General features: G+C 44.0%; 1 protein-coding gene across 1 annotated transcript in view; it reads right to left on the bottom strand.

The window, feature by feature from the left end:
• Positions 1–17,820, bottom strand: part of cux1b (cut-like homeobox 1b) — a 57,370-nt gene that overhangs the window by 36,459 nt on the left and 3,091 nt on the right. Inside the window, 1 exon segment of the mRNA XM_080504872.1 lies at positions 1,966–2,076. Coding sequence (XP_080360998.1) covers positions 1,966–2,076 — 111 coding nt within the window.

Here is a 17,820-nt window from a genome sequence, read left to right as displayed (position 1 = left end):
TGGGACATTTTACAACCATTCCCACCCTTGCCTTTATAACAGTACAGCCAAGGAGTCCTGACTAACTAAAAGGAAATTAAGAACTGAATGAATAATTTAGCAAACTTAGGAAGCACACTGAGATGTAGTCTGGGGGGGGGGGGGGGGGATTTAACAGTGTGTCAGTCCTAATGAATTATGAAAACTTTGTTTTCACGCTGCATTTCTTTGCACTACTTTCAAAATGCTACAAAAGCCTGTGTGTGTGTGTGTGTGTGTGTGTGTTATTATGCAGACCATGAGTGCAGTTCACACCGAGTACAGCTCAGCAGACGAGACACAGTCAACGTGGGCCGGTCTCCTGGTTGCTGAATAATGGATCAGAGACGGACTCCCGCTCAGCCTAATGCAGTCTGATCTGATGTGACTGTGATCTCCGCTGACTGGTGCGGACCACAGAGAGATGACAGGCCCCGCTCCATAGGCTGGCCAGCCACACACACGCATTGCGTGCACACGTACAGCGGCGCGCGTGATGGAAGACACAGATTCGCCGAACACACACACACACACACACACACACACACACACACACACACACACACACACACACACACACACACACACACACACACACACACACACACACACACACACACACACACACACACACACACACACACACACACACACACACACACACACACACAAGACGATCGGGGCATTTTTAATCAAGCGCGGGCCGTCACACGTTATGAAGCAGCCTATTTGGTAGACAGCCTTGATGCCTCCGTACATCCAAACAGCCAGGAGTTTTAGTGCTGATTCTTATTGAGCCTGTTACAGCCCAGTAATGAATCCTGTCGCTCGTCTGGCCTGGCTCAGATTCCTCCTCCACATACCAGGGAGATGCCAGGGGCCACACAGACGCCAGAGGAGCCTTCCTAAATCACAGCCTTGTTACACTGATGAATGTGTGTGTCCTGTTCTGTGATCTAGGCTATCTGCCTGTGTGTGTGTTTGTGCCTCTCCTTCTCTGCATGTTTTCTTTGTGTGCACGCCTCGCTCTGCCTCCACATGCCCCCCCCCCCCCAGTCTGCCTCGCCGCCCCGTGTGCATGTGTGTGTGTGTGTGTCTTTCTGTGTTGCTAGTTATGTGGTTATACTTGGAAATGAGATTAGAGATGAATGTGTATGGGCGAAGTGAAATTAGCGTCTTTTGTATGCAGGTACTGTTTCCTCCAGTGGATATTCCTCTACACCGGGTGGGCTACACGCTCAAGTCAATAGTCACGATATTCATCCTGTGGTAACTATAATAGGCCTACTGTCAACTCCGCCGAGAGTTGACAATTTTCTATCCACTGTCTACACCATTCATACATAATTCATGCCACCATCAATAATTCACCATGGTGACATTACCAATAATAACACAACAATACTTTGTTTTCACTGTGAGGAGTGAAATGCGTTGCCTTGGTAACGGAGATGAAACAAATATTCCCAGGAGGAGTGATGGGAACACAGGAGCAGGACAGAATTCCCTCCTGATCCCACTTAGTAGTGTTGTCACACTCTCTTTCTTTCTTTCCGTCTCTCCCTCCCTCCTGCCCGGGCTCTCTCTCCGTCTCTCCGCCTTTCTCCATCTCACATACACATTCACAGACCACACTTTCTGCTCACATAAAAAAAAAACAAAAAAAAAAACTAGGTCAGATAATACAAACTCCTGAGGGGTTTTCTGTTTTGTCTCTTTAGGATTTCAGGGAAACTAATGGAGAGACTATTTTTGGGAGCAAAGCCCGCATATATGCGCCGTCGACTCCTCCCCTGCTTTCTTGGTAAATAATCATGGCTGCACTTATGAGAAAAGCAGACGCCGAGAAACACTGAGGCGAACACGGTCTTTGTTTGTCGACAGAATTGCGGGGCGTGTGCGCGGTCATGTGGCGGTGCGCGTCTGTGGATATACAGGATTTCTCACCTCTGGAGTGTTCTTCTTGAATTCACGGCTCAGGTCGATTAGTTTCTTCCTGGACTGCTCGCTCTCGTCCTGTCGGCTGGCAAGCTGTGTGGCGGTGGTGTCCAATTCTTTCTGCAATACAAACAGACATCTTCTTTAGGTTTTGCTGCACAGTTTGTCATCTCTTCCACAGACACAAGATGACCAAAACCACAACGGTTCTCGGAGCCATCCCAATGTTGTTCTGTGGAACGTTCGTACATCAGCCATTTCACCAACTTCGATAACAAAAAAATCACAAACCCCAATCTGAGTTGTCATGCATTGTTTAGTCATTAGGTACTGGAGGAAGCGTTGCGGTGTCCTGTCATCAATATAATTATTACAAAAGATAGACATGAAATATGCTGCCGCTCGTTTTAAACACACACAGCGCAGTGAAGAACAAACCTGAAATATTGTGTGAGCAGTGTGTGAAAGCAGAGTATTTTTTATTCGAATGAGCTTCTTGTGTGTTTCCGTTGTTGTGATTCTGACAACATGCTACAGATGTCCAGTCTGAGCACAACTGGACGACAGATCCAAAAACCTTTTTACGATCAACAGATTTAATTATGTTGACTTTTTACTGACTTTAACTGAACGTAACCAAACAAAAATGCTTGTGCATAATTTACACAGACACACACTACAGGTAAATAATGAAACTAGGTCAGAACTTAGTATGCGTGCAATGGAGGGTATCTTTAAAAAAAAAAAAGTTTCATCATCAACATTGTGGTTTTGGCAACATTCTACAGAAGACCACCTTGAAAACAAGAGTTTTGTTCAGCTTGATATACAGATATACAAATCCTTGGTACTATCGCAAGCCTTCAGCTCTCACAAATTCCATTACATATCTAAATAACACTTATTACAGAGTCATAGATGTGTAACAGGAGGGCTTTTGTTTTTTAATTAAACGGGGTTTTCCTGTGTTTATTTGAATTACAAATGCTGGAGAAGTTCAACCTCAAAACCTTTTCTTCAGCTTGATCTACAGAAACAGTAACTATCTTAACCTTATTCCCTTCAGCATCTAAAAATAAAAATACATGACGCGGTCTTCACAGAAGGCAAATTAATGCCCTCAACTCGATTCTCCGCCATTTTTGCACTGACCCAAAACAAGCTGTCGCTGCAGACTACACCTGCACACCTGCAAATGTGAAACTGTCGCCAAATTGGGTTGATGTCAAACAATACTGATGACTTTTTTCAAAAAGCATTTTTTATGCCTTTTTTTTTCTTCTTTCAAATTGTGATTCTTTATTAGAATTTTTTGGTGATGGTTCATATTTAGGTGGTAATGGTTTCATTCATACCAGTGGCTTTTGCACAGTAATATTCGTCACTGCTGTTATAATTCAGGCTAAAAATAAAAAGAACAGGAGCTGTTTCTGACTAAACAGCAGACCCTTTGACCCGTCTGGCATCGTGCAGACTACCCGTCCTGCCTCAGCTAAACTCCAGCCTCAGCCCGTGTGTTTTGCGGTGGGAGAAACAGAGAGCAGAATGACAACACTGATAAATTACTGGTGGAAAAAAAAAAAAGAACAGATTAGTTTGATCTGCTACCAGCACGGCCAATATCTGTACCTTTCACTTCCTTCGTCAGTAACAGCCCCTTGTCAGGCTTGACAGCCGCTGCAGCAATAAACCACGAGTCGAACATATACAAGCAGTCCGCGACAATTATCGACTAGTCACCAGACAACCGCTCCCCTTCTCCCTGTGTTTACAACAACAGCGCAATTATCAACAACAGTGGAGTTGTCAAGGCTGGACGAAGCGCCACCTTTATCCACATCCATTTTGCATTGTTATTAATAGCTATTTATGGGACTTGTTCCAGATGATGGGCCGAGTGCTGACATTAACAAGACGTTCCGGCCTTGTAAAGATTGTATCTTCCTCTGCAGAGTACGTGAGTGTTGCTGGATTATGTTTCTGTTGGATTCTTGCCCTCTGTCACGCTCACTACCCCCAACCCCCCCAACCCCCCCCTGTTTTCCATAGTCTCTACAGATCATCTACTCACTCACTCAACCAGCACTTCCCACCTCCTCCGTTTAAAATCTTCTCGACTCCCTTCACTCCGCCTCCCCCTTTTTATTCTACCTCCCCCCCTCACCCCCCGCCCCCCTCCTCCACCTCCTGTGAGGCCGCCCACCCCTGAGAGTGATTAAACGCTGCTGAAGGGCCGTTATGCTAACTAACGCACTAATCATTTAATACACACATTACCACGGGGGCCCTTGTGGCTCAGTCTGCTGACAAGGTCCCAAAACACACTCACGCACACATGCCCACCACCCCGACTCCCCGCATCACAACCCCTCTTCATCAACGCACATAAGGAACTACAACCCTCTGAAGAAATAGTGTGATCAAGTCCTAATTAGGAGATTTCCCCCCCCATCAGCATTAAGTTTAATTCCCTGACCAGCCGTGATCTTGTTCTATCCACAAACCATTAGGAGGGGGAAAAAAAACAAAACAAACAAAACAAACCCTAACAAATGGACTTGGTCGACTGTCCTCTGCAATGGATTTCATGCAGCAGCACAGGATGTTTTTGAGGCGGGGGGGTGGGGGGGTACTGCTCACTTGCTAACATGCCATCTTGCTCTGGCTGCCATGGAGCAGTTGATGTAGCAGCCTGTCTGCCCATGGCCATGGAGCAGCTGCACTATCTGTTAGTGAATTCGAGCATGCACACAAGCTTGTGCAATGCTTGATGCAAGAAGGAATATAATACATTTTAATCATGTTCAAATTAATTGTCAAAAAGTGGAATGGTCCACTTCATGAACAAAGCTGTAATTATTGTATTGGTGAAGATTAGCTACAGGAACGTGAATGCAGAGCCCAGTTGGTTTCTCATGTCAGTGGCAAATTGACAAGATATTAATCAAAATGTGATTATAATACGGTGTGTTTGGCCTTGAGGCTTCATCATTCAACTTTAAAAGGGTCGTGGAAATTTTCTTTTTTTTTTTTTTTTTTAAGCTTGATCTGAATTCAAATGCAATAAGCAGCAACCGGGATGTATTTAAGTATATCCCCAATGTAAAGAGATAATCATCCAAGCTGTGCCACTGAACACCATGAATGTGATTTAATATGATAGAAAGTCCCTTGAACACTCTGCGGACTGAATCGATGTAGATTTAAATTCCCACTGTAATAGAACAGGCTACTGAATGAAGGGCAACGGCGACAACAGCAAAAACTCAGACAGTTTATTGAGAATGAATGGTGAAAAAGAACAACTACCACTTTCCGTCATTAGTTACGATTATACTCCTCTATCGACGAGTTTGGTACGAACATAAACTTCATAGAGCACAGCAACTTTATAAATCCAAACAATGTCCTTGAACGTTTTTATAAATAAAGTGAATGTATAGCTCACGCCACTGTTTCCTCACTTAAATCAAAATAATGCCTTGTTATATGCCACAGATTTATCAAAATGCTTTTTAATCAAGCAAAACCTACAACGAAAACTTGAAAATCAGTGTTGATTAAAAGAAACAGAATTCAATTCCACAGGCATTCTATTTACTCATCAATAAGGGACGCAAACTGAAATAACCCCAGTCTTCCACTATGGGTTGAGCTTTAGGAGGTCATGTGCCAATCCCTGACGCCCTTGATTCGGCCCAATCCCTTTCCAATACGCTGCACGAATCTCAATGCGTTACCAAATCCCCATCCCAAAAAAAAAAAAAAAAAAAATTCTCACTGCTAAGCTAAATAAACACATCACACATGAAAGAGGATTGATTCTATGCCAAGTGGGCAAGTAATTATGGGCATGGTCTTAGTTAAAAAAAAAAAAAAAAAAGTGGGGTGGGTGGGATGGGTGGGGGGGGGGGGGGGGGGGAATCCTCAGACCCAGTCAGATTCTGACTATGCAGCAAACTCTCTGCCCACATCAGCAGACTCAGGCAGACTTTACACTCATCTTGCTGATAGAGCGTAACATCCTGAAAGTGCACGGTCCCAGCTGCCTGCCCGTTGTTCACACACATCAACTCTCACTGGCCATTAAGAGACCATTACTATTCCCATTTTAAGCCACATATTATTGCAAATGATAACCTGTCATATTCAAGTACGCCGAGTGAAATACTGAAAGGGGACGCGCGGCTATTTTCGCTGCTGAATGATGTTTTTTGTGTGATGTGGGTTCCTGGCTAAACAAAACTGAACTGAAATGCGGTCAGTCTCCAAGTTACAAAAGTTGCACTGAAGCAAAAAAAAAAAAAAAAAAGCACAGTGGAGCTGTTATTCCCGCCTCACACCTTTGTTCTTTGTTTCAACCTAGTATAAACATACTGTACGGTAAAGGTCACACTTGATTCATTTTAACAGTTTGACTTTGGAGTTTTTGCTATATTTAACATAAGCATGTCACTGTTTTCTCACCAGGTGACATGCCTCAGACTTAGAACATATGAAGGTATATTATCATCCAATATGTACAGCTTTCATAAAGATAACCACTGAAGCTGTGTGAATTCTTCGCAGTAAGGACTGTCAGTGCCGAATACATTGCGTTACCCGATCCTTTTCCACACCCACTTTGCAGTTTGTATCACTGTCGTGACTAAAGATAGCTGTAAGCTTGATTAATGGACGGCTAAATAGAAAGATGAAGCCCTTTCACTTTCATAATAACTAGAATGGGGATATGTGTCACCAAGATACAATACAGCAGACATCAGAAAGAGCCCGATTGAACAAAGAGGCAAGACTCAACAACTAATGAAGTATTTCTTAAAGTGCCTTCGCGTACAGATCTGATTGGATCAGTGGACATGTCCAAAAAATGTTGATCGTTTCAAACCAAAGCCGATACGCAAAGTCTGTTATTACAGAATTGCTATCCATTTTTCCTCAATATAATCCATCGGCAGCAGTTTTGGGGGGGCCTTTAAAAGAAAATTAACATTATTAAAATTGTTGAAGCTCAACACTTTTTAGGGGAAATCCTGTTAATGTTGAATAAGACTGCTCGGCGGGGGCTCAAGCCATCTGGCACACCACTGGGATTTTCTTTCCGTCACTGTTGACGACTGTGAATGACATCGTACCAGTTTGACAAACTTCACGAATGAGTTTGACAAGCAGAAAACACAAAGTCAAAGTGGCTAATTGAAAATGACAAAAACATGCAACAAAGGGAGGCCATGGATTCTATGACAGGAGGGTAGCAGGGCTGATACATCTGAGGCAACCGAATGCTTCTTAATATGTAAATACTAGAGTTGATCATGTTGGTCCTTTAGTGACGTGACCACAATGTCAGACACCAACACAGACTGTGAAAACCTTGTGTCCACTGTGTTTGGGCCTTCGGGCTCAGACTCTGAGGTCATCGCTCTCCGGCCGTCCTTGGTCTGACTTTAAAAACGTTTGACTTTTCCAAGCGTGAGGGCAGTCTCATTCATTGGCGTATTAATTTATTTAACCATTCACACTATCTGCCACGCCAGTTTCACATCCAGCCACGGCTGGTTTAGGACTGCGCTGTCTAGTGTGTAGCAGAGGACGGAATATGGTGTGTGCAGGGGAGCATTAAGTGGGCTGTAATGTCTGTGTGATTGCTGTAACAGCACTGCTTGGCTTGGCTGGACTGGCCCACAGCAGCAGTCCCTGTCCTGGTTCATTTGGTCGTCTGGTCAGCTGTAAAGACGATTGGAACAGATTGCCAACACTCCCTAGAGAGACTTCAACACCGACTTGGCCAAGAAGCCTCTCGCGCGCCGCTCCACACGCGTGTGCTCTCACATGAATGCACAGTACAGGCCGCTGCAGTAACTTGGGGAGCCCGATCTTTCCACATTCCTTTTAACTCAGTTTCAAAAAGCGGAAGTCCTGCTTGCATGTTGGCCCAGCCAAAGTTTGGCATGGAGAGCCATGTTTGCAGCTCGGAGAGGAGGGCCCCGGCCAGACGCAAATGAGCGCCTCTCCATCCGACCACTGTCGGAACAACAGTAATCACCGATAACAGTCACGGGTAAACAAATCCTATTACCACTGGCCATCAGACCCAAGGTGTATGTATGCGTGTTTCCCCCCCCTGCTTAATGAAATTCCTTCCACTCGTCTGCAGGCAGAGAGAGGCCTTCTATCTAACTAATTTGCTCTAATTACTCTAATGAGCCACAGGTGATGATACAGTGCCACTGATTAATTAAATGGGAGGCCCCAATCAGGCATGTCTGATTATGCCAATCATATTGACTGCAGCCTAAATGAGATAACAGCAGACAGACGCACTTTAATTGAGGTATCAAAACTTTGTGGAATTCCTTGTACCCTCACGCTCCGACGATGCCGAGACAGATAGGCTGCTGGAATGACAACAAAGTTATTGTTATGTACACAGTATGAAGTCAATCTGCAGCTGCCGTCTGCGCTGCCACGGTGACCGGCAGTGCAACACCGAGGAGAGAGCGCCGCACGAGGATTTGCCTCAGATCCCATTCGCCGTTGAATAATTGGGACTGTAACTGCTCGAAACACTTTGTTTACACCTGGCCTGCAGTCACACATGCCAAGTAGTCTGCCACTACTTCTTTAGTCCAAACACCATGTAGGTTAACTGCTCCACATTCAGTGCATGTTTTACACATTCATCTAATAGAGTACCACCCTTGAATACAAGCCAAGCGTAGAAAAGAGTGAGAGAGAGAGAGAGAGACAGAGAGAGAGAGAGACAAGCAAAAACATATCCACTCCTTTTGCAGTAATATTAACACCATATTAGTCACACTACAGAAGAAGCTAATATTAAAAAAACTAATAAATATTGCCTTTTCTGTGTTCACTACAAAGTGAAGAGCCTTTTACAGGGTCTTTACTTGGCAACATAACACAGATGTTTAGGAGATGAAGTTTTCTGTCCTGCCAGCGCAGTCACTAATCTTTCCTTTTATCTCCGACATGTCTGAGGCTGTTATGTGGTTATGATAGTAAACAGTAAAGGCGTCTAGAAAGATGTTCTTATCTGAAATCTACGAGGCCTACCTTTCAAACTCCCCCCACCGTCTCCCTTTCCTCCGTGCTGTACCCTTCCTATGTGGCTGCCTGTTCTGTATGCCGAGCCTACTGTGTGGGGGTGGCGTTGCGGGGTGGCGGCTCAGTCAGGAGCGACAGCCACGCTTGCTACAACGACATGGTACATGATCACAGATCACAGGCACGCCCCCTCAAAACACAGCACAACAGCGGCACAGATAAGAGGCGACAATCCTGGCTTCCTTCCTACCTTTGACATAGCGGGGCGCAGAACGTTAAATGTGCCAGCAGATGCTGTCTTCGCAAACCGCACACGGTCACATCCTCCTAAATCTCCCCGCGTTTTACTTTTCCTCCGAGCCGTTGGAGGGAAAGCCACAAAGTTTTCTTCTCCACAAGCTAACACAATAGTTTCTCAGTGACAACTGCAGTCCACACATTTTTTTTTTTCTTCTTCTTCTTTTTTTTTTTTTTTACGCCAGTGTGTATTTGCACAACTGCGTGCGCTCGTCCATGTTTGTGTGCAGAGCAGTTGGGGGCGGGGGTCAGCCCAACACTCTCCACAGTCTAACAAGACGCTTGCGGTCCCTGAGCGTTTTGCTCCTTTTTTTGAACACAGATCCATATCTACCAACAGCACAAGAGCTGTCAAGACTCACCTTAGTGATGCTGACGCAAGCCGGGATCAAAAACAGCCTTTTTACACCGCAGCTTCGTTCGTATTGATCCGTGTTTCTCTGCTGAGAGACTGGTTGTTGTTTTATCTCACTAACATCCAAGCTTTAACTCTCCTCAAGCTTACTGAGAGCTAGTCATTATTTTGCCTGACCTATTGTCTGACAAGGGGATTCGGAGGCCCGGCCTGAGCCTAAATACAAATATAATGAGACTAAGATGGTTTCTGGCATAGAGGAAGTGCAGCTCACTTGGTCTCATTTTGCAGAGTTCGAATTTAGCTGGAGGCCTGTGTCACAAAGGGTGAGTGGTGTGGAGTGTGCAATGGGAGGAGAGGGGTATGGCGATATGCTGGGGTGTAATGCATTGGTGAAAGGGCAAGATTTTTCATCCCTGCGTTTACAGGGTGGAACGGCTAGGATATTGAGATCTGAGATAGGATCAGAGGGTAGTGAGCTGTTTCAGCTACGATAAAGGCCACGCATTACAAACACGAGAGAGAGAGAGAGAGCAAGAGAGAGAGAGAGCAAGAGAGAGAGAGAGAGAGAGTCACACCTCTCATCCCTGAATTAATGCCTCCATTCTGCCAGGAAGCCATTCTGTGCCAGTGAGAGGAGATTGGGGAGGGGATGAGTGCACAGATACGGACTAAAAAATGGAAACTGCGATCACGGAGAAGGGCGATAGGGATTAATCAAGTCTGGAAGACGGGTGGGGTTCTCCAGGGCTGGCCTGTAGCATGTATCCAAGGCTGAGGCCCAAGGATTTTTGCCGGCAACTTACATCGCTGCCATTAGTTCTCGTGACATCAAACGCACGTAGGAACAGCCATCGGGGGATGACAGTCCTTTCGGCCTCAAAAGTCTGTGAAACTCACCAACTGAGCACTTCTCAAAGTTGCTAAAATTTAGTTAAGATCAGAGCTGTTCCCACTTCGTTACTCCCTTTGATTCCCTGTAATTCACTGAGACTTCCATATAAGGCCGACGAGCAGCTTCACGCTGTTGGCACAGTTACAGGACAGTGAAAAAAGGTGTGCATCACTCTCATGTGCCTCTGGTACATTAAATCCCTGCTCTGCGTGATGCCCTTTTTCCACGTTTTAATTTAGCCTCGTCTATCTGTTGTATCCAGTAATTTCGCAGACGCCTGATGACACATCAGCGTGAGCTGTGCCATAGCCTATAAAAGCAGCATGTTGATTTCTCCGCATAAATTAAAAGCATATATCAAAATGCCTCATTAGGCGGGACGTATCTTTCTGTCTAGACTCTTTCATGTGTCCAACGCACGCTGCCACTACATTCTAGTGTGGCCCAGCTTTCTGACTGAGTTTGACATCCATGGTCTATACAATCAACATCAACAGAACATGTCCTGGGGCTTAGTCTTACTCAGCCTTTATGAGCATGAGTTTTCTGCTCCGCTTGCACGACTTTTTGAGAGGAAAATGCCGGGAAACAGCGAGAAGGGGAGAATGAGCATAGCTAATCCTTACAGTAATGACAGAATAATTAGCTTGCGTTAGGCTAAGTAATGGGTTGTAATTATATCATTTATTCTGTGTTGAGAGAATGTGATATAAAAGACTGCACAATGAAGGAAGAGGAATTGAGCTCAGTGGGAAGTAGGATGGAGCATGTGTAAGAGCTCAGGCTTTTTCTATTGATTGATCCAAACATCAAACGAACCACTAGAGTAATGGGGGGAGTGAAGGACAGCTAAAAGCTATTTGGAGCCTTCACTGCATAAAAGACTTGACCTGTTCCACACAGCCTACATATCAAAACCATCAAACAGCAATCAATAGACCAAAGCGGTCAACTCAACAAACCGTCACCCTACTAAAACATCAAACCCCCGGCCCAAGCGTCAGATGATAGGCTACACTCAGCTTATCCATTACCATCAGATAAAGAGGAGATAAAACACAGAGCCTAATCCTTTCATGTGTCGTGACAGCCACAGCAGCCTCCGAGGCATTCCTTCAGTCTGGCTCTCAAATAGTTTTATGGCGGAAGGCAGCCATTCAGTCAGCCAGCCAGCCAGCCAGCCAGTCAGGGCTGTTCTGGTCTGTTTGTCTTATTTCACAGTTTACACGCTGTTTTATAGGTAGTTATTATGGTCGCCATGGTGATGCCATACGTTTTTTATGGTCTTTTGGTCTGAGGGCAGAGAGTGTAATAAACGAAAACACACACACACACACACACACACACACACACACACACACACACGAAAACAAAAAGACTCACAAAACACACTCCTGCTGTGGAAAGGTCTCCTGTCCCTCCCTTCCTCCCTCTCTCACTCTTTATCAGTCGCGCCAAATGCCTATCTCTCCACTTTCTGCTTCATGTGAAACATGGATAGGCTGACGCAGATTTGTCCTCTCTCATTCCACATCTGGAGCTGATCAGAGGGCCTCCTGGAAGTTGAGGCCGCGGGGCCTATTAATAACCGTACCGCTGAACTCAGGGTCAGACAGCAGTCAGCGGATGAGCCTGTGTCTACTAAACACAGCCCCCCCCACCCCACCCCCCACCGCAACAGGACAACTCTCACTTTTAAAAATGAGACGGTCAAGTACAGAGCTTAGCAACATACAACCAATTTCATGCCTTTTAAAAGGAGGCACACAAAGACCCCTCTGACTCAGGCAGGAAGCTAACAAGATATGCATAAAATAGATAAACTACGACTCAACTTTTAAACTTCTGGCTTCACATTGGCTCATCTAGCTCATTAAAAAAAAAATAGCTCAAGGTATTGCAAAAAAAAAGAAAAAGAAAGTATAAGCGGATTGTGTTAGCTTTCTTGCTTGAGCTTTAGCCCCTCTTCTTTCCATGTCCAAACAAGTTCAAGTTCAAGGAGACTGGACCTGTTAAAAGCAAGACAGATGGTAAAGTCATCATCTGTTAGCCCGAAAGGTTAGACCAGTCAGACAGCCCAGGTCACACGGAGGCCTTCGGGGGTCACACCATCACTGAACCTTGGCTCCAGTCTGACAGCTGCTCAGGCCAAAGGTCAGGGGGAGGTTAAGGTACTGTCTGAGGACTTTAATGCCTTTAACAGATACAGAATATCATTTGTATAGAATTTGGCAAATTTAGGTAGGCCAAGGCCGAAAAGGGCCCCACATAAGACTTTAGTGGGGCAAAAAAGTAAGGTTCTTGGGACATTGGAAGCAGTTACTTTGGCATCTGGGACAAGTTAAACTGGCATTACACGCAAATTCATCCTCTGTATTAATTGATACAGAGGAGAGTACTCGGCTGCGCACAGTTCCTCAACAGCTGCGGAACTTTCCCCGTCTTCAGCAAAAGTTTTGACAACTTACAAAACGACGAAAATGTGAACCGGTGAATCTTGCACTTAACACAGAGCAATTTGTTCAGCGTGACCCACCCCCACCCAGCATGCACACGGCACACACACGCACCTGTGAATACAGGGTAGTTGAATCATCATAATCGGTGGTAGTTTTCTGCTGAGCCCAGCCAGCAGTCTGTGTTATTTTTAGAGGGCTGACACAGAAGCAGGCCGTCCATTTACTCGGTGAGCTGGCAGCAGGACCAGTGGAGCTCTGGTCGCTTTTTAAACTACCAAAATGGGAATGAGCTCAACATAAACGCTGCCAAAAAGGTGTGGACACTCACTGCAATTAAGTTAGCTTAGATTTGGGAGCAATTACACTTCCATTACTTAAACATTACGCTCCTTATAACACAGGGTGGCGTTCCAAAACACCACGTACACACAGAGTTACTGACTGACCACTGAAGAAATGGCAGACAATCAATAAATTGCGTTACCTAATCTAAAAGTCTATGAATTGGTGCGAGTTTGTTATTAAAACAACGATTGCCTCTTTGTATACCCAATATAATTATAAAAGAGAAAGATAAACACTCCTTTTTAGGATACTAACGTGAATCCCATGGCAAACCAGCTGAATTAACTAAAAAAAAAAAAAAAAAAGGAGCAGTACTATAAAGTATAATGGAACAAGATCTGAGGCTAAAGGTCAAAACTTCTTCCCCTCCGGTGTGATTGATGCATGGAGCCTCAGGGATGCCTATAGATCCAGCAAACTGAAGCCATGATTGACACTGAAAATTACACACAGTGAGCTATTAGCAGATAGCAAGCCATATCATAATTCAATCCCTTCACCATCAAAGTGCACCAATATCATAATTCAATACGAAGAACCATTAGCCTGCAGCACACCAATATCATAATTCAATCTTGAGGCCATCAGCCCATGCCAATATCATAATTCAATACTTGGACCATTAGGACACACCAATAGGCCTATTAGAATTCAATACCTGTGGTCAATGATCTAACAGGACACTGATACTGGAGTCATGGGTTGACATGGGATAAGGTCTGCACATACAGCTCCTCGGACCCTATTTAGCCCAGATGCCTAGATAACAGTGAGATAAACAGCACTAAAATTAGGTAGAGCAAATGGTTCACCAATTGCTTGGCTTCGCCAGACACTGAGGGCCAATGAGCGTTTGCTGCAGAAACAGATTTCGAAGGGCTCATGCAGAGTGACACATTTAGGGAGCAAAACGAAGCGGCGCATTAGCGTCAAACTTAGCAGTGTGCGAAGCCAAACTTGTCAGAAAGGTGGCCCCCAGTGTGCCACCATCTGCAGTTGATCTATATTATCACATTGTGGCACCTTGTGGAAATAAGAATCCGTTTTGTTTTCTGGTCCACCGCCTCCGTTTGCATTTCCACGTTAACGTCTTGTTCAACTCTTCAAAATGCCGTTAAATCTCATGCAGGCTCTGCTCGCTGGGTCATCAGAAATCCGCACCTTAACCACCAATCAAATTGTTTCTCAAAGCTCAGATTTCTTTGGCTGTTTAAAGTCAGTTTTTCACCAAAGTTGTCATTACTCAGAGTTATTCTCGCCACACATTTCTAGGGTTTCCACACTTGAATCCAATCTTTATGTACCGCACGTGGAGTTTAAAACGACTCCGGAGAATGGAAAACAAAATCCAGACTGATGCATTACCGAAAAATAAAATTACTCACATGACAGAAGATCAAATATTTTGACAAATTATCAACAGTTTTTTTTTGGTTGTAAAGCCAAACAGCTTTTGCTCTAAATTTCAAGGATTTTTACCTTTTGTGTATTTTATATATTTATAAATAATTTGGCTTTCAAACCAAAACTTGATGTGAAAAAACTGGCTTGTGCTTCACTAAAACGTACCAGGCATTGAGTGAATTTTTTTTTTTTTTTTTGACAACATAAAAGCCACAACATGATAAAAGTTTGAGGAAAGTAGTTGCTAGATTTGTCAAAAGGGATGATAGTTGATAATATTATGTTGAATAAGATTAAAAAAAAAAAAAAAAAGAAAGGCTTTTACTGTGTGTAGGCTCCATAAATCTACATCAAAAAGCGGGTAAACAATAAGATAGCGTATAAAATCGGACCACCTTGATGAGGGCAGGATAATTGATAACATGTGGTTCTGAAGCACAACAAAAGTGCACATGCGAACTGAAACCCACTGCCGTGGCACACCTTGGTGCGAGTTCATTCTCCCTTTGCCAGTCAGCTTACAGACAGGATCAGACATTTTCCCACCTGGGAATTTAAGGGTTGTTTTTTTGGGTTTTTTTTTTACTGAAAACCACAGGCTTAATATTACAAAATGAACAATAGTATGTAAGATTGCATCAGCCTCAGAAGGTGTTGTTTCCTCTGTACACTCAATTTCAGTTGTTTTTCTGGGTTTTGTTTTTTTGTTTTTTCCATGAAGTGGAGGCTCCTCCTAAAACTTAAAAAAAAAAAAAAAAAAAAAGTGGGAAGAGACAGTATATTCCAACGTGAGCGTACGGCGAGGTGTCCAGTCACTGACAATGCTCTTGCTCCACAGGAATACAGAGCAGCACAATAATGGATGCTTCTGTCATGAGATACGGTGAAACTCTATGATGCTGTGGGTGAAAGAGACTCCAAGTGGGTCTGTAAGTAATGCCTGCCACTTGAAAATAGGTCTCTGGAAAGTGCCCCCCTCACTCCACCCCCCCGCCGCCACTACTGGTGCAAGTTGTGTGTGTGCATGTATGTAACAGGAAGCATGACAAAATTATGAGGGAAAACTTTTTAGGATGATTTCAAGTTTTGACACATGCACACACATTTCAGCTAAGTTATTGATGCATAATAAATGTTGTGTATACATTGCTATAACTATAGAGCTGGCATATTGTTCTTTCAAGCGCCTTACATATTACTGCAGGTAAAAATACTAAACAAAACAGTGCACAGTTGCTGATCTTAAAAGACAGTATAGATTATATTCATGTAGTGGCGACCAAGATGCAAAATAGTTTTATCTCGCAGTCAACCGCTACATTTCAGAGTACGCATGATTCCAGTAAAAAAAAAAAAAAAAAAAAACTGGCACAAAGATATTTCCGAAATTGTGTGTGTAGAAGCTAAATTCAGTCAGTGGTTTACAAAATAATATCACAAATCTGATGTCCCAGATACTAAAAACTGACAGTAGAAATTCTGAGGCGGATTTTTCTTTTCTTTTTTTTTCTTGGCCAAAGCGCTACGTTCTGTCAGGAAAAATGAGAATGCACATGATAAAATTCATGTTATAGTGGCCAAATTTGCAGCTTTGGAAATACCGCTTTAAATACAATGTCAAGCAACGGCAATGAATCATTTATAAGACCTTCTGCTTGCCCTTAAATCTGACCAAACAATCCCTTATTATGTTAAAACGGTTAAAATCATATTAGATTAAATATTAGACATAATTTTTAATGTAATTTTTTTTTTTTATTATTCTAGTGTTAGTGTAGATAGAGTGCTAGTGTCAAAATAAGGGCCTAAGGTTTATTTTTTTCTTAACTATAGTGAGTTTGGATGAAATGCAGTCACAATAAATGTTTTCATATTTATCACACTCCTGGAAAAAAAAAAAAGAAAAAAAAAAAGCCAGAATCAAGAGCTGCTGAATCCATCTGTTTCGGAAGCCCTATTTTTAGACTCCTGTTAAGGGCTTTGCATCTTTTTTGCTCAAAACATCACGGGACACTGGTCCAAATTTCTTTCACCGCGCCAAAGAACAATTTGTGTCGCTGAAGATTCCGAAATCTGGCACCTGCGTAGACACGGCGCACTGTATTTACTTTGCGTATTAAATCGGATCTCTAAAGTAAGCGCTCCTAAAAACTAAGGGAGGGTGGAGGAACGGAGCCGGTGTGAGTGACGCACACTCAATGGCTAAGGAGTCGGGGGAGTGTGGGCCTCTGCTGAGGATTAGGCGCCGATAAGGTACGTGAGCAGTTCTTCCACAAGGTTCCCGGAGAGGCAGCAACGTCCTCCGCTGAGTAAAGCCACTGTCCGCTTACACTTAGGAGATGTTGGAAAGTCGGAAGCGCGGCCTCCATCCAACCAGACTGAGGACAGACCAAAGACCTGACGTGCACTCGTCCCTCTCTCTGACTCATGCTGAGTCGCTCGCCACCCACCAGCACAGTGAAACCTCAGTCCCAATGCCAGGTTTTGTCACTGGGCAGAGAAGCGGGTTGGCTACAGTAAAAGCATGACGTTATGCCCCTTCCTCTCGACTCCCCCAGCCTGTGCAGCAACAGAGGGGTAAAAATATCCTCGCAGTGAGTTCAGACAACCAGCTCATAAATTAACACTAAAACTCCTGCAGAAAACAGCGAGCCAGTCGTTGAGAGATTCAAGCCACTCCGGTTGCCACTGACCACGGCTCTGGGATCAACTTACAAAACCCTTTTCCTAAATTTACCCATTAGGAGCTGGTGAATAAGAACGGCGTCTGGATCAGTTTTCATTTAAGTCACTATTTCGCTGTCCGCTAACATAGTGAACTATTTTTTTTTTTTTTTCTTTCAAAATGGCTCTAGGGTGGGTTGTTCCAGGAAATGTTATGAGGTGAGATGTGGTGCTATTAAGGCCTTAATTGTGACTTGCGTTGCACAGGATGGTCTGTTCTTCATTTTCCGAGCTTGCACTGAAAATGCAGAGTGTATGTTTAGGCCCCGCTATGCACTCATATCTTATTAAGGCTCGCCTGTAATGAAGCGCAATCTCTC

This window comes from Blennius ocellaris (assembly GCF_963422515.1).
Source record: "Blennius ocellaris genome assembly, chromosome: 2".
NCBI lineage: Eukaryota > Metazoa > Chordata > Actinopteri > Blenniiformes > Blenniidae > Blennius > Blennius ocellaris.
This window is presented reverse-complemented; position numbering and strand designations above follow the sequence as displayed.